Consider the following 22,338-nt stretch of genomic DNA (forward strand, 5'->3'; position numbering starts at 1 on the left):
TGCCCCACATGTTTCAGATCAGCCCGTCATAGCGCCACCATGAGGCATAACACATTTTTTGCTATTACTCCTACAGATTTTGTCCAAATAACATGCAAATCGGTACACACTGTACAGTATCTCCATAGCCATGTGATCAACACGGATCTGTCCGATTTTCCATATTCCATCCTCATTGGCTAAGGTTGGCTTCCAAAATTTGCAGGATTGGTCCGTTTTGAACAAAATGCCTCAAATCATGAACGCAGCGTGCGATTTCCGTGAAAATTTGCACGCACATTCCCACTAGGCCGCGGAAGAAATGCAAAACAAATTTTTGCAACAAAATGCCTCAAATCATGAATGCATGCACATTCCCACTAAGCCGAGGAAGAAATGGCACCCTTTTCACATTGGCCTATTATAGCGCCACCAGGAGGCCACAATGACGTACCTGACCTGGCGGAGACCTGTGCTCCGAGGAGCACTTTTTCTAGTTATTAATGCTGCTACTGTACATAGTTCTGAGCTTGTAGATCGGCTATTTTTGAAACATTTTAACGTTGAATAATTGTGAAAAAGTATTAAACACAAATCTTCACTTACGGGGGTGTCTGACAAATATATTCTCAGATGAGGGTCTGCAGCCAAAATACTTTAGAGTTTCCAACAGGACAGGCATAGACTTTATGCACAGCAGCTATAATGGAAAGAAAATGGGCCTCTTCCTTACTTCCTTCACAGGCCTTACCAATTATATTAATTAAGTCTCTGTTCCATTTATTGTAGCACAGTGGTTCTCAAACCTTTAATAATTCCAAGGACCCCATAACTCTGAGAGTGTACAAATGGAACAAAATGGACCCGTAAGGGATACATTAGTATCATTGTACACATGGAACCAAATGGACCCGTATGGGATACATTAGTATCATTGTTAACACCTGTGAAGGAAGTAAGGAAGAGGTTTCCAATATGGCTGCTCTGCATTGAGCCTATTGTCTTCACTTCATCAACTATTCTCTCAGGTTGTTGGATTCTTCATTCATTATGAAAGAATGTGACGAAAAGAAGAAAGATTCATCAATTCTTCATTCATTATGAAAGAATGTGAAGAAAGATTCATGAATTCAACTTCTTCTCCTACAGAGTTGTTGATAGAAATAATATTAATAATATTAATATTAATAATAATCATCTTGGGAGTAAACTATTGCTTTAAGCCTGGAGTCCATATTTTGGGCATTATATGAAAATGTCAAAATAGCAGATCTACAAGCTGACAAGGCATCTCATTCTCAATGCAACCTGTTGTGAGCTTGTAGATTGGCTATTTTTCAGAAAGAATAGGGGAAAATGTTTCAAACTTTAATGGCAGTTAAAGGTGGGGTAAGTGATATGTTTTGGTTGAAACAAAAATATTTTTGTTAAAAGGTTAAAGCTCTGTATTCTGATAGCAATCATTATTATATTATGTTTGTTTGAGGTCCGCTCATTATTCTGACCATTAGGTTGGTGTGAGGTTAGGACAGTGTTAGTTATTATGGGGCCAGTTGGACCAACTGGACGTCAGAATAATGACATTAGGGCTGTGAATCGTCTGCTATCTCACCAATCGATTCGATTCCGATTCTTGGGGTCACGATTCCGATTTGTATCGATTTTTTCAAAACAAACAATTCTCGATTCAAACGTGTTTTTTCCCGATTCAAACGATTTTCGATTCAAAACGATTTTCGATTCAAAACGATTCTCGATTCAAAACGATTCTTGATTCAAAACATAGGATTTCAGGATCTACTCCAATCTGCTGGCATGAGAACAGAGTACATTTATGTAGCTTTTATAATTGTAAAGGTTTTATGAACTGATAATAATGTAAACACACAAAGGTAAATCCAAGATCAATCTTTTATTTATTTTTTTTTATCGATTTTTTTAAAAATGAGAATTGATTCTGAATCGTCCAACAGTAGAATCGCGATTCGCATTCGAATCGATTTTTTCCGACACCCCTAAATGACATGGCAACGTTTGTTCAGTAACGGTTTCTTCAGTAACTTTTTGTTAAGTAACATGTTGTTAAGTAACCGTTTGTTAAGTAACATGTTGTTAGGTAACCGTTTGTTAACTAACAGTTTGTTCAGTAACAGGGGTCTCCCTGTCTCTCCAGCTCTTTAATAAACAGAAAATACATTTTCATGTTGGTGACAAAATGTCAGCCAAACAGTAGAGAGTACCATTTATCTGTATGGTTGTTCTGTATGGTTGGCTTTTGAGGTTATGTCTATGACACTGTACGTTTTACCCCCTGTCCGTCCGTCCTTCTGTCTGTGAACAGCTAATCTCCGGCACCGTTGACCTGATCGAAACGGAACTTTGCACACACACTCCCTGGATGCCAATTCCGAATCTCTGCCCAACATTTTTCACATTTTCACATAGGCCTGTTATAGCGCCACCATGAGGCCGATTTCTGACCTGGCGGAGACCTGTGCTCCGAGGAGCACTTTTTCTAGTTTGTTCTGTTTTGTAAAGCAACTTTGAGTACCAAGAAAAGCGCTATATAAATTGGATTTATTATTATGGCTGATAAACCTTCTCATTGCTGGCTGCTTTATCTGTTCAAATTGACTGAATTAATTCTTCTCTCCACAGCTCAACAAGATGTGATATACATTCCACCACAAGGAGTCCTTCAGCTGCTTCCAGATACCAGCTCTGTTACTGAACCCATCACTGGCATCCTGTGGAAACATGGACCCAATAAAGCAGCAGAATGGGATCAGGGTTTTGGTCCTGATGTGGATTACTACGGGACATTTAAAGACCGCACAAACCTGGATAAAGAAACTGGACAGTTGGTCGTCAACAAAATGACCATAGAAGACGGTGGAGAATATTCTGTGCAGATCAACGGTCGACAGATGAACAAGACTTACACGGTTAAAGAGATGAGTAAGTATGAATTATGTCCTGTGAAGGTCATGTGACGTCATGGGTTTATCATTATAACATGTTTCAATGCATGTCTGTCCAGTCTTTAGAAATGTTCATTTTAATAGATAGATGTTTTGGTTGCATTCAAACATGTTTGGGTTCATTTTACTACTCTGGCTTTCAGACAGTTTTTAAGTTGCTTGATTCAGTATTTAGATATTTGATATTCATTTTATCAGACACGCCCCCTTCCTATACAAACCCATTGTAACTTCAAACTTCATTTTAACCATGACAGATTAATTGAATCAAGCAACTTAAAAACTGTCTGAGGTGAAACACAAAAGCCTGAGTAGACGTTAAAATGACCTCTAACATGAATGCCTCTAACCGCCAACAACAGCCGTTCCAGCTAACTGCACATTGCTGGCTGCTTGTTGTTCTGTCTCCTCATCTCAGAACAATAGTGGCAGTTATGAACGTGTGAAAATAAATATACGTGTATGTGCACCATAACCATTACCTGAGGAAGATCACACAGCCAACATGTGTTTACCTCATCATGTTGTAACTGCAGTCACATGGAAAGAATCTATATGTTCCATATATGCAACTATATGTAACCTATATGCTACATATAAGGATCATATATGCGCATATATGTGCATATATACCACATATATGCCTGGTATAAGCTCCATATAGGCTGCATATATCTCACATATAGGTCAAAATCAGGTGCATATATGTGCATATACAGGGTATATAGGTCTCCTATATAGCTTGTTTATACCCTCATATAGGTCATATATGTTGATATTACAAGCCATATAGGTCTCCTATATAGCTTCTTTATCCATATATAGGCTCTATATGTTCATAATACAGGACATATAAGTCTCCTATATAGCTTCTTAATATGTAGGCCCTGTGTCCCATTATAGGATGTAGGCCACCTGAGAGTACTGTTTCTACTGTTTCTATTCCGTACAGTAAATGTTTCAGCTCAGTGGCAGATTCTGTATTATAGCCTGCTGCATGAATCACCCAATGACAGTATGGCATGTGAATGAATGTAATGTGATAACATTAAAATATCATGCAAGACTAAATTAGCACATTTGGGATGTGTTACATCAACACAATGGTAATGTCATCACATTTGATCCTAAATACATGTGACAACTCACTCTAAAAAACAGTGGGTTATTTCATCTACCCAACCATGGGGTTATGAAATGTGTAACCCACTCTGGGTTATTAATATGGTATTGGGTTATTTATGTTCAACCCAAGTGCGAGGTCAAAATATTTTCGTCTACCCAACCATGTGGTTATGAAATGTTTGACTCATTCTGGGTTATTTATATGGTATTGGGTTATTTTTGTACCCAACATGTATATTATTTGTTTACCCAATACCTTAAGCACTTTGAGCTGCACTCATATCCTGAGAGGTGCTATTAAATAAAGTTTATTATTATTATTATTATTATTATTATTATTATTATTATTATTTACCCTTTGGTGGGTTTTGAACCGTGTATGAGATTGTGGTCTGGAAACTCAAACTCACACATCTCCAACATTTAATTTAATTTCATTGTATTTTATTTATACATCTGAAACGCAATAACGGTGCTATACTACTGGGGTCCCATATGTGTAGTTCATTTGACTGGAAGAAAACTACAACAAAATGGCGGCCGCTGCGTGGACCCTACGTCTGACGTACTGACGTCACTGCCTTTATAGAGACGTGTTTGCGTCACTGCACCCGTCGCGCGACGCGCGCAACACAAATCAGCTGTTCCAAAACAAGGAGCAGAACTGTTCATCCCGTGGCGTGGCACATTAAATTAAAAGGTTTGTGTACTTTTATATCTACATAGCGAAGTCTCATTGTCTTTTTTACCTTAGTTAACATTACCTAACATCAAGAAGTCTATATTTCCCCGCTATTTTATCGAGGTTAGCTGGTTAGTTTAGGTTTAGCTCAGTGGCTAACGTGGGCTGTTCTGCTAGCTTTGACCAGAGCTAACATTTCCACGGGCTTAGCGTTAGTTTTAAAGACAATAATTCAGATTGTTTATTAATCCTGTGAGCGAAATTATGTTGTCAATATAGCAAACGTAATATCAAATTAACATTAGATGACCAAATACAGTCACTGGGTGACGTAGCAACCATGAACTCACCATGTTTGTTTATCAACAGCTAACAGCTGTTAGCTATTGTAGCTAGCAAACATTATGATAACATGGCTGATGCCCTGTGCGGTCATCAGTGGTGTAGTTCAGTGGTTCACAACCTTTTCAGGCCGTATTTGAACTGAGGTCCCCAGGGTAAATAATGTGAAAATAGCAGATCTACAAGCTCACAATGGCTTGACACGCGAGGCATTGTGAGCTTGTAGATCTGCTATTTTTAAATGTTTTGCCTCTTTCTTATAATAATTGACAATTTGGCCAATGTTTGACCAGTTTTTATAGTATAGTTTGTTTACTTTTGATGCAGTAATGTTTTTTTGTATGTATTAAAAATCATTAAAGTCACTTCACTGTCATCTGGGGACCCCCAAAATCATGTGGGGACCTACAGGTTGAGAACCACTGGTGTAGTTGGTTAACTAATCTTGCTCTATTGTGGATAAAGGGGGTTGAGCTGTTTCTAGCAGTCACTCTTCACTCATATCACTATTGTGAACACAAAATAAAGAACACTTGTGATCTGATTGTTTTAGTTAAGTGTATCACTCTATTTAAAAATAAAGGCTTTGATATAACCCAAAGCCTAAGTCTGCAGATAAAATACAATGCTAATAACCATAGTAAGTGGGGCTCATGTGTGCTAAATACAACAGGTAATAATTTTTTTTTAAATGGGAGAAGCAGACATTTGTCAGTTTCATGCCAGCCTCATCAACTGGATAAATTACCCGCAGCAGTGAGTTTCAAGTCATGCAAATGTACATTTTATGTTTTGTTTTATTTAAGCTCTATGTGTTTTTTGTCTCAGATCAATGGACAGTTTTGTGTGTGACACATTGACAGAGTGGCAGCTGCTAGACCTTATTGATACATTTTAAAGGTAAGAACATGATTTTTTTTTTACATTCACAGCAAGCAGATGGTCTGCATAGGTAGGAATTATTTGAAATGTCATGGAATTGACTGTATTGTATTTTAGTGCTCAATCAGTGCTTGTATTATGTTACTGAAAATGCATTTTTATTCCAATAGCTTCCATGTTATTATCCTCTTATTTTTTGCTGTTCTCTGTGGTTTAAATATAGATGTCCTTGTATTTTGTGTTTTTGTCTTTCAGACGAGGGAATTGACGATGAGAGTTTTCTTCTTTTAGACGTGAGGACCATCAGCCAATTGATCCCAAAAGCTGGCCCCCAGGCTCAAGTTCCTCAAAAGATTTAGAAGACTTGTAAGTATAGTTAGATCACTGCAGATGTGAGAGGCTACCCCCCCCCACACAGACACACACACACACACACACACACACACACACACACACACACACACACACACACACACACACACACACACACACACACACAATGTAAACTATACTTTACACAGGTCTCTGAATTTATCAAAACTTTGGCAGTGAGAATGTCCTTTCTGGTGCACATCTTTCACACCATGCATACTGTGTGCAGTCTTCTGAGTCCGCTAGTGTGGTGGGGCACACTAACTTACATTACTGATGCTCATCCGGCAATTCTAGGTGGCTGTCACTGTTTGTTACATTAACCTGGGTTTTCTGTTTAGACTGAACCTGCTGTGCCACCTACAAGTCCTGATGTCCAACCAACTACCACACCTCTACCCCTCATGGAGGAAGGAATGGCAACTGCCACACGTCCACCCTCCATGGAGGACTCAGCGGCACCTGTGGTACCAGCGACGATACCACAAACACTATATATAATTCCACAATTTGTAAGCTCCACTTTTTGAGACTTGGGTTGAACTTTTTCCTTAAATCAACACTAAAGAGTAATAAACAATATCTGCAATGTTGTCCCTCCTTGCAATTTTCTCTATATCTGCCAGATTCTCACAGGCTCTGCTGAAGGTAAGCTGATCCTGGGGAGCCTTGATGAGAATGTGATCATCCCTTCGCAAAGAAGGTGCCTCGTCCGTATTTTGGTGTCTCGCCTCATGGAGAAGTTTGGAGAGGGGTAATTAAAAAGTGTTTTGCTTGAATGTTATGTTAGTTTGAAAAAGTTATATGAATCTTCTTTCAGGGGAAAAGATAAGACGGGACACTACTTTCAAGTCTGACATTTACAGTACCTAGACCACCAACATAAACATGCACAACACATGTACCAAAACACACCTTCAGTAGTGCTTTTAATGTATTAGGATCCCTATTAGCTGCAGAATATGCCACAGCCATTATACTGGGGTGCGACACATGTTTTAGCAATACTTAAAATCTTGTTTGACCCTGCTGGTAATTTAGTTTTTCTGTGTTTGCAGTCCTACCAATGACACCAAAAAGGCCCTCTTTGATTCTTGGGTTTCCCTCCTTGAAGGACGACTCAAGCAGTGGCTTCGTAAGTAATTAACATTTTATAGAGGAATTGATGCTACTCATCTCCCAGCACCAGAGTACTGGCCTTCTGTACTGTTTGATGCCTGGTGTCGTCAGACAGACATACAGACAAACCCTGTTCTAGATGGCTCAGCCACATTTTGTAGCCACGCTGTCAAAATCAAAATGTGCCTCATCTCTATTAACCAAAGACTTTCATTTCTTGACAGGGAATCTGGTTCACCCCAGGACGGAACCACAGCCCAGCCACTGGGCTCCTCCAAGATGGGCTTCGGAACATCAGGAAGAGGATGAGACCACAGGACGGGTCACAGAGCACGCAGCAGACACCGCCACAAAGTAATGAAGCTGGCATACATGCAGGATACAGCAGTGTACAGGTCAGTAGGAATGCACTGAGGACACTAGCTGCAGCACTCATTCAATGTCATTTTGCCTATGCATGTGCCTCATGGTACATGCATACCCCCCAAAACTGCCATAAAAGAGCAACTGTCTGCAACTGCCCTCGGGGCATTTTGTTATCCTTTTAACATTCTTGTACTGCTGTGCTTTCTGCAAACTATCAAACAGGGCCAAGTCGATAAGGGAAAACCAGTGGGACATTCAGGGGATCCGCCAAGCGTTCCCACATCTATTCACTACAGGCATGGTAAGTTAGGAAGGAGTATACGTTTACAGATGTGGATGCATTGTTTATAACAATCGGGAAGGGAAACTAATCTCGTCGCTTGATGAATTAACACCCGGTAATACATTGTTATATTGTACAGCAGACTTTATTTTGCTACTAAATGACCAAATCACATATATGCCATTCTACATATTGATACCTATAAAATTGTCTTCCTACAGATTGTTTGGGGGAACTTGCTCTGAGCCACCTACTGCTTCCACCAACTGTGTACAAGGTTGGCCGAAAAGTGTTCCGGTACACTATCGAGGAATCTAAGTTGGCCTTCATCGATCTGTAAGTCCGATGCAACATGTGGTGAGCTTGTAGATCTGCTATTTTCAAATGTCCTATGTATAAAATAGGGCTAAAGTGGTTAATGTAAGTTTTATAATAATTTATATATATATATATATATATATATATATATATACGTGTGTGTGTGTGTGTGTGTGTGTGTGTGTGTATATTATATATACGTGAGTGTAAAATATTTTGGAAGGACCTGATAAATTAATAATTTGGCTGATATATATATATATATTGTTTTGTGCATATATTTATTGAATTATTTGTTTCCCTCTAAATTTTCAGGGTTGTGCTACAAGAGGACTGGAGAGGATTCACTGCAATACACAAGGCCTGGCCAAGTATAATAATTATAGCAGCACGGGCACCACCTCTTTTCTATTTAGACCTGTTGTAACCTATACGTTGTTATACCATTCAATCCGGGAGCCACCTCTGTGTCTCATTAGTTGTTGCTATATGTATGGCAACATAATGTTTTATAAATTTTTTTAGTAAAAATTTGAACGTTTTCAGAAAACTTAGGTTAGGTTTTAGGAGGTGTTTTTAGAATTGGCCTAAGTCAGATGAGCCAGAAAACAGCAGTGTGAAGCGATTTTTTTTTCAAGCCACCTAATTTTCCAGGTACAGTGGTGACACTGTCAGTTATGACACTAACTGCTACACCTACTTTAAGTATTGCCATGTATAATTCCACTTACCGGTATTTATTAATACAGTGCTGCCAGAATCCAGCCAGTACCCTTCTGTACCAACACCAAATGCAAGCAGTGGTATGTCATTAATTACTAACATGGCAAAACCAAATGTAATTGCATGAAAGCTTTACAAGCATTTAGTTCAGGTTATGTGTTCAAAGGTTACATCGTCCACTATTCATGTCTTGTGTTCCCTTCTTTTAGCCTCTGGAGGAAGCTGCTCGGAGGATAACCAGCCTAATAATGGTAAGTGAACCACTTCACACTACTACCTCAGGGTGGACAGATTGTAAATGTGCTTTAGATAGAATTCATAGTTCATGTTTTGTGTTCTCTCATTTTAGGCTTTGGTGGAAGCTTCTTGGCAGAGTTGGAGTCAATGGACCCCTGCAATCATGGTAAGTAGACTAATAGGCGAGATGATTCTCTCAGCCACTCTTAGTGTGTCTCCAGTCTGTTTCAATAGGTGGTGGTTCACTGACTGGAAATGTTAGTTAAATGGGTGGAAATGTAAAGTTGAGTGCATATATGAATTCAGTGTCTCACTATTTTGCAAGGATCTGTTAATGTTGGCACGATATTATATGAGAACTTGTATTTTACAGTGACTAATTAGGGCTATTTTAATCCATTTCAGGAGGGAACCACACTGGACAAGTAAGGAATGGTATGTCTGTTGTCCCTGTGTCAACAAGAGCCTTTTTATACATTTGTGATTATTTTATTAGCCATTACTAAACAGTTGCTGTGCCTTGGCTATTGTGCCATGACATACTGTAACTTATTAAAGACTGACATATTTGAACTTATAGCTCCTGCTACTCTAAACATTAAAACATACAGTCTTGATAAATTGCATACAAGCTTTTTTTAATATTTTAATTGTCCTCTTTTTAGACTTCGCTGGCAATCATCACCCCCAAGGCTATAAAGGTGAGTTAACTAACACATTCTCAAATCACTTTTTTTTTTACCACCAGACATGCACTAGGTACACTTGCTAGTGTATATGGTGCTCATTGATAACTACTTTTATGGTGCTTATTTGCCTTATTTATTTGTTCTGTCTGTCTTTCTCTAGGAATGCCAATGTATAACTCCAGCCCCTACCACACTGTGCCATCAGAGAAAACAAGGAATAAGAAGAGGGCCTTCAAGGACACGCTGATGCAGGACTGCATGTTTGGTGAGTCAATCTGCACCTCAAAATACTAGGTTTACTACAGTGGATTTGGCAATTTTTATGATGGATATTTAATTTAATTAAGTATTTTAACTTTTATCTCAAGTAAATAAGAACAGATGCATTTTCCTCACCATGGAATGAGCCTGAAATGCATCCACTCTTAAAGAAGCACTTCACCCATTTCCAACCTTAACTTCATATAAGTGGTCCTCTGTAATGCTCACAATAAGATGGCACCATTTCTGTCTCAGAGGTGGTCTTTGCCTGTGGACAGTTCAGAAACCTGCCTACCAGTGACATCATTTCAAGCTAATGGACATTGAAAATGATGACCTGTCATGTCACTGGTAGGCAGGTTTTTGAGCTGAGGGGAGAACATGCAAACTCCACACAGAAAGGCCCTTTCGCCAACCCCACCTAGGGTATGGGCACTGATGACGCGGAGGAGAGAACACACCCCCAGCGCCCACAGCGTCCCCTGCGGGAATCGAACCCAGGACCTTCTAGCTGTGAGGCGACAGCACTACCGACTGTGCCACCGTGCCCCCCCCTACTAATATTTCCTATAACTAATTAATTAAAGTCTAACACATCAATCTTCTTCTTGCGTATGTCATCAGATCCTCAGCTCCGTTGCAGCAAGCCAGTCCAGCGTCTCGTCATCCAGGTTCATCAGGCCTAGGTCGCCATGTGGTGGGCGGTGTTTCGGGCAGCTGGTCATGATGTGTTCCACAGTCTGTAGGGGGTCTCCAGGTTCACAGTGGGCACTGTCCGAGAGGCCCCACTGTTGCATTGCTGCCTCGACGGTCATGGCACGATGACCTGTGCCACGGCCTGCTGTTCTGATGGCTCCCACCATTCATCTGAACGGAGCTGGCGATCACGTATCCGCGTGCACCCCATCCCCTGCACTCCTCCACAGTCACCCAACACAAACACCAAGCATGACGAATGTCCACTACCATGGAGAGGGTCGTTCGATGGCGACAGACATCCTAGCGGTCAGCGAGCCCCGACCTGACCTGAAGGCAAGATGGGAGGAGGCCCAGAGCACCTCCCCATCGTTCGACGAACTGATGGACCAAGCGGACGTGCTGATGCACTACGGTATATTAATCACAACATGAACATTAGTATTCACTCTCAACAATATTCGGTGTCCGGAGCGCTCTGCTTGCTGCTGAAACATTGGTAATTCATATTGGTCTTATAACTTCTGTTATTGGTTAGGGATTCACATTTAATTGTAACTAAGATTAGGGATTCATTAATAAAACATCAATGATGAGTAACTTCTGTCTGTCTATTCTCTTGGGTCTGTGTCCTTCCTGAGCAATCCAAACGATCACGTTCAGAGGTTTTGCTACCAGATAACCAGCAGGTAACTTAGGATGTGGCCTCCAACAGCTCCCACCTGTGGGGGAATGATGCTCTATTCATATACTGTAGGTGGCCCAGCCATAACAGAAGTCATGTTGAAATTGTACAGGTATAATTACAAACTGGAGTAATTTAATTTAACCTGGTGGTCAAACTGGATGTCCATGTACTTCCCAAAGGGACTTGAGTTGTCATTCTTCAGGGTTTTGGCATTTCCAAAAGCCTGGCAGGGGAAAAGGAGTGTCCCGGAGCTTAATTTAATTTAATTTAATTTTATATCTTTTTTTTTTATCCAGCTGTTTGACACTTTAAAAGCCATAATGTTTCATGTTTTCATATTATAACTTGTTTAAATAAAGTGTTAAAGTTCTACATTGGGGTTTCTATTGGATTTGATTAATGTGTACAAACTTATCACCTATTTCACCTATTTTATAGGTGATATAGGTATCATATAATTATGTTTCATTGCATATATGTAGATATAGGTACATACAGGTCATATATGTACCTATATGTTACATACAGGTCATATGTACCTATATGTTACATACATAAAATTGGCACCTTTCCTATATGTATATGCACATATATGTACATATATGTATATGTACATATATGCACATATATGTACATATACATATAGGAAAGGTGCCAATTTTATGTATGCGAACATATATGCGGTCCTATATTACAAACATATATGACGCATATAGGTTCTTTCCATGTGGGAGACATCAGCAGTAATTCTGAGTCTTCATTCTGTGTCCTCAACAGAGAAAGTCCCAACACCAAAGGTGGCCATCAAGGAACCTTGTAAAGCTAACTCTACCAGCTGCTTGGTGGACTGTTATGGGGACGTCACAGAGTCAGGTCCTGTCACCTATCTGTGGAAGAAAGATGAAGGTGAATGGATGGTGTCTGACTCTGGACCAAACTCTAAACGGCTGATTGTCACCAAGGATGAAGATGGGAAAGTTAAAACATTAACTTGTGAAGTGAAGAACATGTTCAGTGTGGAGCAGAGTGATCCCCTTGACAACCTGCTTTATCATGAAGGTATGTATTTACTATGGAGCCGTTATGTATGAGAAATCAAAAAATGATTTTGATGCTTTTCACTGTTGTACGGACAGCAGTTGAAACGCAGTCACTGATTGGCCCGATCATTTTCTGATTTCTCATACTCGCTCCCTATGGGCTGAAGTCCAGACTGATACCGGGGAGGAATGTGAGAGTGAATCCATGTTATCAGTCTGGCCAATGCCATTCTACTCTTATAGTGCTTGCCAACGTGTCGTCACCACAGGGGGCGTGGCATAGTAGCTGCAGACATACTGGTGGGGGTCAATGTTAAGTCAACCTGTTTTTACCCCACAAAGATGTCCGCCTCTACCAAATGACACTTGCTGACGCCCCCTTCAGGATGTTTGGCACGCACTATTCATTCTGGTAGCTTTAAACCTAAAATAAATACAGGACAATCAGCTGCATTTTGAAACTACTCTACTACGTTACTGAACCTCTACTACGTTACTGAGCCTCTACTACGTTACTGAACCTCTACTACGTTACTGAACCTCTACTACGTTACTGAACCTCTACTACGTTACTGAGCCTCTACTACGTTACTGAACCTCTACTACGTTACTGAACCTCTACTACGTTACTGAGCCTCTACTACCTTACTGAACCTCTACTACGTTACTGAACCACTACTACTACCACAGGGGGCGTGGCATAGTAGCTGCAGACATACTGGTGGGGGTCAATGTTAAGTCAACCTGTTTTTACCCCACAAAGATGTCCGCCTCTACCAAATGACACTTGCTGACGCCCCCTTCAGGATGTTTGGCACGCACTATTCATTCTGGTAGCTTTAAACCTAAAATAAATACAGGACAATCAGCTGCATTTTGAAACTACTCTACTACGTTACTGAACCTCTACTACGTTACTGAGCCTCTACTACGTTACTGAACCTCTACTACGTTACTGAACCTCTACTACGTTACTGAACCTCTACTACGTTACTGAACCTCTACTACGTTACTGAGCCTCTACTACGTTACTGAACCTCTACTACGTTACTGAGGCTCTTCTACGTTACTGAACCTCTACTACGTTACTGAACCTCTACTACGTTACTGAGCCTCTACTACGTTACTGAACCTCTACTACGTTACTGAACCTCTACTACGTTACTGAGCCTCTACTACGTTACTGAACCTCTACTACGTTACTGAGCCTCTACTACGTTACTGAGCCTCTACTACGTTACTGAACCTCTACTACGTTACTGAACCTCTACTACGTTACTGAGCCTCTACTACGTTACTGAGCTTCTACTACGTTACTGAACCTCTACTACGTTACTGAACCTCTACTACGTTACTGAACCTCTACTACGTTACTGAACCTCTACTACGTTACTGAGCCTCTACTACGTTACTGAACCTCTACTACGTTACTGAACCACTACTACGTTACTGAGCCTCTACTACGTTACTGAACCTCTACTACGTTACTGAGCCTCCTTCATTGTGTTTACAATAATTACATCTCCATTATAAAACCAATTTTTCAACACAATGCAGAACATGTATTTAGTATCCTTGATAAATTAAACCCTTCTTTCTCCTAGGACCTCCACCCGAACCTACACCCACTGGAGGCATTGTTGGAGGCGTTATCGTTGTTCTCATCCTTGCAGTTGGTTTGGTGCTGGGGGTGAAATATCGTGGTAAGTTTCTCTACTCGTTTTAAGTTACACATAACATACAACATGCATGAAATGTTTTCATTTTTAGTTGGTCAGACATTGTGCCTTTAATGTTATATGCTGTGCAGTATATGTGCTGTATGTGTACATGCTGTATATGTCATATCCAGGCACGTGCACACATAGACATCAATGCCTGTCTGTAAAAAGTGCCCTCTCTCCAGACCATGGATGCAGCTTTTACTATATGGTGAAAGAAATGCAAATGTGCCCTTTCCATGTCGTACCCAAAAGCAGCATTCAAGATAATAGATTTTTCTAAATTATAATTTTATGTTGAAAGAATTGCCCGCTATGTGTACAAACCATGCCGTACGCCACATCTCCAGGCCAGGAGATCAGTGTTGCACACGGAATAGCCGATAGCTTATTTTTCTTCAAAGTATCATCCTAACGTTCATTTAACGTGAGATATTCCTCTAAATGTGTCTAGAAATGTAAAAAGCAAAGATATAATTCTCCAGTACTTTTAGAAATTTCAGCCCCTGTCCCTCTACCATTCCTACATGTCCCTGGTCATACCTTAGAGATATGTGGACGTCATGCACTCCATTATTTGTATTTATGTCTGATATGTTCTTATCTTCTTAAAATTATGGTTTACATGTATGGAATCTAAAGTTTAATGTAGCTTTTGTTTTATTTTTTTGTTGTGTTGTGTTGTGTTGTGTTGTGTTGTCATGTTATGTCATCACTGTGTTTGAATTTCATCTCAGATCGTATAAAGAAGATGTTTTCTTCACCTGGGTCTCAGCGTGAGCGTGATCCTGAAGGTGAGTTAGATTTAAACAGTTTGTGATGTAACCTGGTCTGGAGTTGAACCTCCTATAATTCATAATAATTAAAATATGATTGTCATTATTAAAACAATATTATAATATGTGTGTGTGTGTGTGTGTGTGTGTGTGTGTGTGTGTGTCATAGACTTTCCACTAAGAGGTGATTCAACATCAGAAGTGAACATCAGTGATCGTATGTACACACATTATGTTTCTCTTCTATTGTTTATTATTATGTCATGAATTTGACTATGATTTCTCATCAGCTTCAACCACCATTTTCAATTTGTGTTTCACTTTGACTCTTTTTAATTATTCGAAACTGTAAATAGCCTATCTACAACCTCACAATGTGTTGTGATACGTGAGCTTGTAGATCGTAATTTTTTTTTTCATTTGTTGTGTGAGAAATTATATAGGGCTTAAAGCTGCACTATGTTACTTTTCTCTTCTACCCTGGATTTGAACCCGGTTTCCTACGCAAGTGCTGAATGTTTTACCATTGATCTAATAGAGCCTGCCTGCTTGCTCAGGGTAGAAATTGAATCTTGACCATCAGGTCAAAATTTGTGTCAAATCCTGTGTCTAGGTGAGGCATGACCTTTGACACAATCTAAATGTCTCAATAGAAGAGCAGGGAGACATACAATCACCCCAATTGTATAAGTTATGTATTAACATACTATACAAACAGATTGGACAGAATTACATTTTTTTCATTAAAAATTAAGATACATAGTGCTGCTTTAAGAGGTTAATTATTCAATAATTTAGATGACCTGAGATCAAAGGCCTTTTCGATAACTCCTTTTAACCTCTTAACTTTAAAACAGTGACCTCATTTGAGGACCACATTATTCATAACATGAACTTATTGATGTCCTGTTCTTTGGTCATTTAGAAACTCCTCATCCTGTGTGTCAACAACTCAAGTCTAAACTGAGCAAGAAGTTTCAGTGTTTGCTGGAGTGGATGACAAATGAAGGGGAAAAAACACTTCTGAATGATATCTACACACAGGTGTACATCACAGAGGGAGGGAGGGGAGAGGTCAATCAGGAACATGAGGTCAGACAGATTGAAACAGCATCCAGGAAACCAGCCAGACCAGAAACACCAATCACATTAGAAGACATCTTTAAGCCTGTACCTGGACAAGATCAACCAATCAGAACAGTGATGACAAAGGGAGTTGCTGGCATTGGTAAAACAGTGTTAACTCAGAAATACACTCTGGACTGGGCAGAAGATAAAGCCAACCAGAATGTCCACTTTGTGTTTCCATTCACTTTCCGAGAGCTGAATGTGATAATGAAGGAGAAGAAGAAATACAGCCTGGTGGAACTAATTCATCACTTTTTTGCTGAAATTAAGGAAGCAGGAATCTGCAGCTTCAACAGTTCCAAAGTTCTGTTCATCTTTGATGGTGTAGATGAATGTCGGCCTCCTCTACAGTTCCTGAAAAATAACATCTGGACTGATGAAACAAAGCCAACCTCAGTGGACGTGTTAGTGGAAAACCTCATCAGTGGACACCTGCTTCCCTCTGCTTGCATCTGGATAACCACACGACCTGCAGCAGCCACTCTGATCCCTAGAGTTTATGTTGACAGGGTGACAGAGGTGAGAGGGTTCACTAACCCCCAGAAGGAGCAGTACTTCAAGAAAAAATTCAGTGGCCAGAATCAGATAGATATGAGAACCAAAGTCATCTCACACATCCAGACATCACGAAGCCTCCACATCATGTGTCACATCCCAGTCTTCTGTTTGATCATTGCTGCAGTTCTGGAGGACTTGTTGTTGAAAACAGAGGAGAAAGGAGCGCTGCCAACAACCCTGACTAATATGTACCTGCACTTCATGCTGGTTCTGTCCAAACAGACCAATGAGAGAGCTCAGACACATGCTGCCAGGAATCCAAATCAGGCCATTCGGCGTCTGTCAAAATTGGCTTATAAACAGCTGAAGAAAGGTAACCTGATCTTCTATGAAGCAGACCTGACAGAGTGTGGCATTAGCATCAAAGATGCAGCAGAGTACTCAGGACTGTTCACACAGATGTTTAAAGAGGTAGATGGAGGGTGGTCAAAAGTAAAGGTGTACTGCTTTCTCCATCTGAGTGTTCAGGAGTTTCTAGCTGCTGTTCATGTCTTTGTCTCATTCCTCGACACTGGTGTCAACCTACTGTCAACCTCCAAGTCATCCAAGCTATTTAGATGCAAATCTAAGATCAAACACCTCTACCAGAGTGCTGTAGACAAGGCCTTACAGAGTCCAAATGGACACTGGGACTTGTTCCTCCGTTTTCTGCTGGGCCTCTCATTGGAGACTAATCAGAAGCTCTTACAAAGACTGTTAGAACAGACAGGAAGCATGGCACAGACCAATCAGGAAACAGTTGAGTACATCAAGAAGAAGATCAGGGAGAATCCCTCTCCAGAGAGAAGCATCAATCTGTTCCACTGTCTGAATGAGCTGAATGATGATTCTCTAGAAGAGGAGATCCAACAGCACCTGAGTTCAGGAAATCTCTCCACAGAGGAACTTTCTCCTGCTCAGTGGTCAGCGCTGGTCTTCATGTTGCTGTCATCAGAAAAGGATCTGGATGTGTTTGACCTGAAGAAATACCAAGCTTCAGAGAAGGCTCTTCTGGGGCTGCTGCCGCTGGTCAAAGTCTGCAAAAAAGCTCTGTAAGTGAACCTATAGTTGTATACATTTAATATTATGTCTTTGTTCTGTTAAAGGAACAGAAATACAAGCATTTAACAAAGTCCTTTATAGATCTGCTATTTTAGCTATTTATGAAAAAGTTTTAGATTTTTTTGAAAATTTGTGTGTGTGTGTGTGTGTGTGTGTGTGTGTGTGTGTGTGTGTGTGTGTGTGTGTGTGTGTGTGTGTGTGTGTGTGTGTGTGTGTGTGTGTGTGTGTGTGTGTGTGTGTGTGTGTGTGTGTGTGTGTGTGTGTGTGTGTGTGTGTGTGTGTGTGTGTGTGTGTGTGTGTGTGTACACGCGCGTGCGTGTGTGTGTAAGATGCCAGACAGGTTGCCAGTTCAGCCGAAAGTCTTTGTTTATTCACAAAATGTGGGGGCAGGGGGTTTGGGGAAAAAGTAGCACAAATCCTTCCCAGTCCGGGGAACAACGTCTTCGTTGTAATTCAGCAGCTTATCTATAAAAAGCAGAGAGAGGTTTAGTCTGTGCTAAAACACCTTCACTGTCTCCAGCTAAAGCACAGAGCTCATGAGGCTCTCTCTGTCTCTCACTGTCTCACTCACACTCTGTGTGTCAAAAGAGGGCTTTAGGCTGTACAGTAGGTCCACTCAGTGTTCCATGAGGTACAGGTGTGTGTCCTTATCACACCTGGAGTAATTTGGTCCGGTAGTACCTGCCCTCAATTACCTGGCCACGCCTTTGCCCCTCTGCTTTGTGCTCTCCACAGTGTGCAGCTGTGTGTGTTTGACACAGAGTTATAAACACAGAAGCAAAGGAAGATAAGAACTTGAATAGACTAAAGCCCATTCCTGACCAAAGATTTGCAATGCAACCACCTGCACCAGAATCCTACAACTGGGGTTTGTAACTGGACAGTCCACACCCAGGCGCCGAACAGAGACCGATTGCCGTCTCCACAGCAATAATTAGCCTAGGTTGATAAACAACAGACCTGGGGCCTGTTCCTCGAAAGGTGAATTAAATAAGCCTGGCCTTAAGCCAAATCCAGGCTTGACAAAGTCGGGTCCGAAAAGCCTCGTTTATTCCGTTCCTCGAACGCCAAGCCAGGCTGAAAAGGAGCGACTTTGTCGAGCTAGGCTATGTCAAGCCAGGCTGTGTCCAGCCAGGATAATGAAGCCAGGCTGAATGGGCGGCGATTCGCCAGCGACGTATTTCTATAAAAGACCATGAACTCGAGCGCAGATTCCTTGAACTTGACCAATCATGGCAGCGGGGAACAAAACTCGAGCAGCGTTTTTCTCTGTGGCCGAACAGCAGCAGCTCATGCAAGCATATGAGGAAGTGAAACATGTTATCAACAGAAAAGGAAACGTGACCGCAATAAATAGATCCAGGGAGAAAGCGTTGGCAAAGTATTGCAAGCACACACAGAGTGTGTTTGCGACGGACGGGCAACAGGACGTACGGACGGGACGGGACGGGAAGGGGGGGGGGGGGAGGGCGTGGGACGGGGGGGTTGACCGCGACGGGATGAGCGGGGGACGGGACGAGACACGCAATAACCCCACATTTGCAAGACCACTTTGGTAGAAATTTGGGTTGTGTAGTTACCTTGCCATCATGATGTAACTCCAAAGGTGGACAAGAAATAAAAAATAATTTCTCCATTGACTAGAAATAATAATAATTTAATTTAAAATATGCTCCTTATTGACTTACAAAGAGGCTCCTTTAAACCCGTAACTAATAATGTATATATATATTTAAATACATATATATATATGTATGTATGTATGTATGTATGTATGTATGTATGTATGTATGTATGTATGTATGTATGTATGTATGTATGTATGTATGTATGTATGTATGTATGTATGTATGAGATATTTTTTATAATATTAAAAAAAAAAAGTAATATATTATCAAACATCTAACAACAATATGAACTATAGTGTTAACAGAATGACAATGACATATCACATGAGTTATTGTGAAACAATTATGATTCATGGTCACTACACTACACTATACTAAACTTCACAGCTAAATTGCCATGGTAACTAAGGTGGGCTTGCTTCAATTCTCTTTTGTGGAATCGGATAAGGCTAAACTTAGCCAGGGTGAACTGGCTAAACTAATCTTCAAGATAATTCAGCTTTTGTGGAACCGATTCAGCTCTAATCCTGGCTAAATTAAGCCAGGATAGGTGGTAAAGCCAGGCTTTAGCTCTAATTCACCTTTTGAGGAACAGGCCCCTGGCCTCTTGGTGACTTTGTTGGAGTAGCTCTTTAAACGGGTGTCATATAAACATGATCATTCTTGATTAACAGGTCTTCTTTCTCCTCCATCCGAAACTCTGCCATTGTTTGTTTGTTTGTTTGTTTGTTTACATCTGTGCGTGTGAGTGTCCCCAGAGACAGCTGTACACACTTGGATTGGTTATAGTGGGGCGGTTAGTGACACGATAGTTCACTTTGTGATACAAGCGCCAAATCTTCCACAAAGTTTCTTCTGGACCTACTTTTTCACAAAAGCCTGTTAGCCACGCAAAAAAAATAATATGGCTGCCATTTTCCAAAATGGCTGCTGGTGAAAGACATTTTATGTTGTTTTTGACCTGGATTGTGATTGGATTATCCATTTTTGATTATTTTGGCATCAGAATATAGTTTTGACTCCCCCCACCCCCTCCCCCCGTTAGCCACGAAAAAAATATATGGTTGCCATTTTCCAAAATGGCTGCCAGCTAAAGACATATAGCATTTTTTTTTACCTGGATTGAAATTATTTTGGCATCAGAATGTAGTTTTGACCGCCCCCATCCCCCCCCGTTAGCCACGCAAAAAGATATATTTATGACTGCCATTTTCCAAAATGCTGCCGGCGAAAGACATTTTATGTGTTTTTTGACCTGGATTGTGATTGGATAATCCAAATGTTTTCTGAGGGTGTACTGTAAAAAGATTGCGCAAAATGCGCACCACTGAGCTAAGGGACTAATGGGACACAGGTGGAGAAATAAAACTAATCACAAGGTAACGAGACAGGACAGGAAACGTTACGACAAAATAAAACAAACACAGTAAAGTAAAAACTAAGTAACCACTTAAAACAGGACAAACTAACACATTACAAAACAGTACTGTACTGTTATTGTACAGCACTGTACTTTACTCTACTGTACTGTTCTGTTATTGTACAGCATAGTACTGTACTGTACAGTACTGTTCTGTATTGCTATTGTACAGCACAGTACTGTACTGTGCTGTACTGTATTGTTATTGAACAGCACTGTACTGTATTGTTGTTGGTTACCAGTTCACGATTTAGTGAATAATCTAGGCCCTGAAACATCCATTGGCATCCTTTTCTTTCACGCTTTCACTGGATGTGAGGTCGTGTCAGCCTTTCGTGGGAAAAGGCAAAAAGACAGAAACCCGGTAAGTGTGGCCTAAAGTGTCTCATGTCTTCCAGAAGCTCAGTCAGTCAATACCCACCAGTAACAGTGCATGACAAGAACAGCACTGGTGATGGGGTTGATGATGCAAGATTTTACCTGTTTGCATGGAAGCAGAGGTCCTATGATGCCATTCCACCTACAAGGGCATCTCTTGCACATCATGTGAAGCATGCCACTTATCAAGTTGCCCGTGTCTGAAGCCAGGCAACTGTATGTCAAATGCATACAGAGAGCCCTGCAGCTGGGGATGGCGAGCAGAGGGTGACATTTGGCAAGTAGCGTGGATGACACTCTACCGATTGGCCAGATGTGTGAACAACTGACAAAATGCCGGTGCAAGACTGAATGTCGTGGTAGATGCAAGTGCTACCGCTTTGGCCTTCAGTGCACACAGCTGAGTGCCAGCAAATGTGACGATTAGAACAATTTGTGTTCCAGACATGGGGGGGGGGGGTGGTAAAAACTCATATGTTGATACCAAAATTATCCTAGGCATTGTTCATGCCAAATTTGGCGCTTGTATCACAAAGTGAACTATTGTAACATAAAAATGGACTTAAGGGCCCGCACTATTAAACATGTCATAGCTTTTGAAACGTTATGCTTGCGATTGAACAAGTAGAACCATTTTGACGGCATGTGCTGACCTGCAAGTCAGACCGCTGCAACAGTCTCTGAAATGTTCTACAACACTTTAATCACTTTGCACATCATTGCTGTGGACTGGGTTGCACTAGCGCCTGTCATCCACCTATGGTTGAATTTGTAAAAAAGCATTTCTTAACCACCCACTTTTTTGAACGAAAATAGCCGTTCTACAGGCTCACAACGTGTCACATTGGGTCACGGTGCAGAGGCATGGATCCCCAAATATCAATATATGTGTGATTTGATCAATT

The 22,338-nt window shown here is 40.8% G+C and overlaps 2 protein-coding genes across 5 annotated transcripts in view; both read left to right on the plus strand.

The window, feature by feature from the left end:
• LOC308080949 (protein NLRC3-like) overlaps positions 1-22,338 on the plus strand; it is an 80,519-nt gene that overhangs the window by 19,060 nt on the left and 39,121 nt on the right. For all 4 annotated transcript variants that reach the window (XM_080423073.1, XM_080423075.1, XM_080423076.1 and 1 more), the window contains 6 exons: positions 2,638-2,937; positions 12,521-12,802; positions 14,388-14,486; positions 15,242-15,298; positions 15,450-15,497; positions 16,206-17,997. In XM_080423073.1, coding sequence (XP_080279199.1) covers positions 2,638-2,937; positions 12,521-12,802; positions 14,388-14,486; positions 15,242-15,298; positions 15,450-15,497; positions 16,206-17,997 — 2,578 coding nt within the window. The remainder of the gene's footprint in view (positions 1-2,637; positions 2,938-12,520; positions 12,803-14,387; positions 14,487-15,241; positions 15,299-15,449; positions 15,498-16,205; positions 17,998-22,338) is intronic.
• LOC308080345 (uncharacterized protein) lies at positions 6,747-11,767 on the plus strand. Its single transcript, XM_080422166.1, has 12 exons — positions 6,747-6,900; positions 7,444-7,498; positions 7,707-7,877; positions 8,071-8,149; positions 8,353-8,467; positions 8,765-8,820; positions 9,382-9,423; positions 9,522-9,575; positions 9,815-9,844; positions 10,075-10,110; positions 10,259-10,363; positions 10,984-11,767. Exons 3-12 carry the CDS (start codon positions 7,788-7,790, stop codon positions 11,043-11,045), a joined length of 669 nt encoding a protein of 222 aa, XP_080278292.1. The 5' UTR covers positions 6,747-6,900; positions 7,444-7,498; positions 7,707-7,787; the 3' UTR covers positions 11,046-11,767.

Source organism: Gymnoscopelus braueri (genome assembly GCF_963280865.1).
Source record: "Gymnoscopelus braueri genome assembly, chromosome: 24".
Classification (NCBI taxonomy): domain Eukaryota; kingdom Metazoa; phylum Chordata; class Actinopteri; order Myctophiformes; family Myctophidae; genus Gymnoscopelus; species Gymnoscopelus braueri.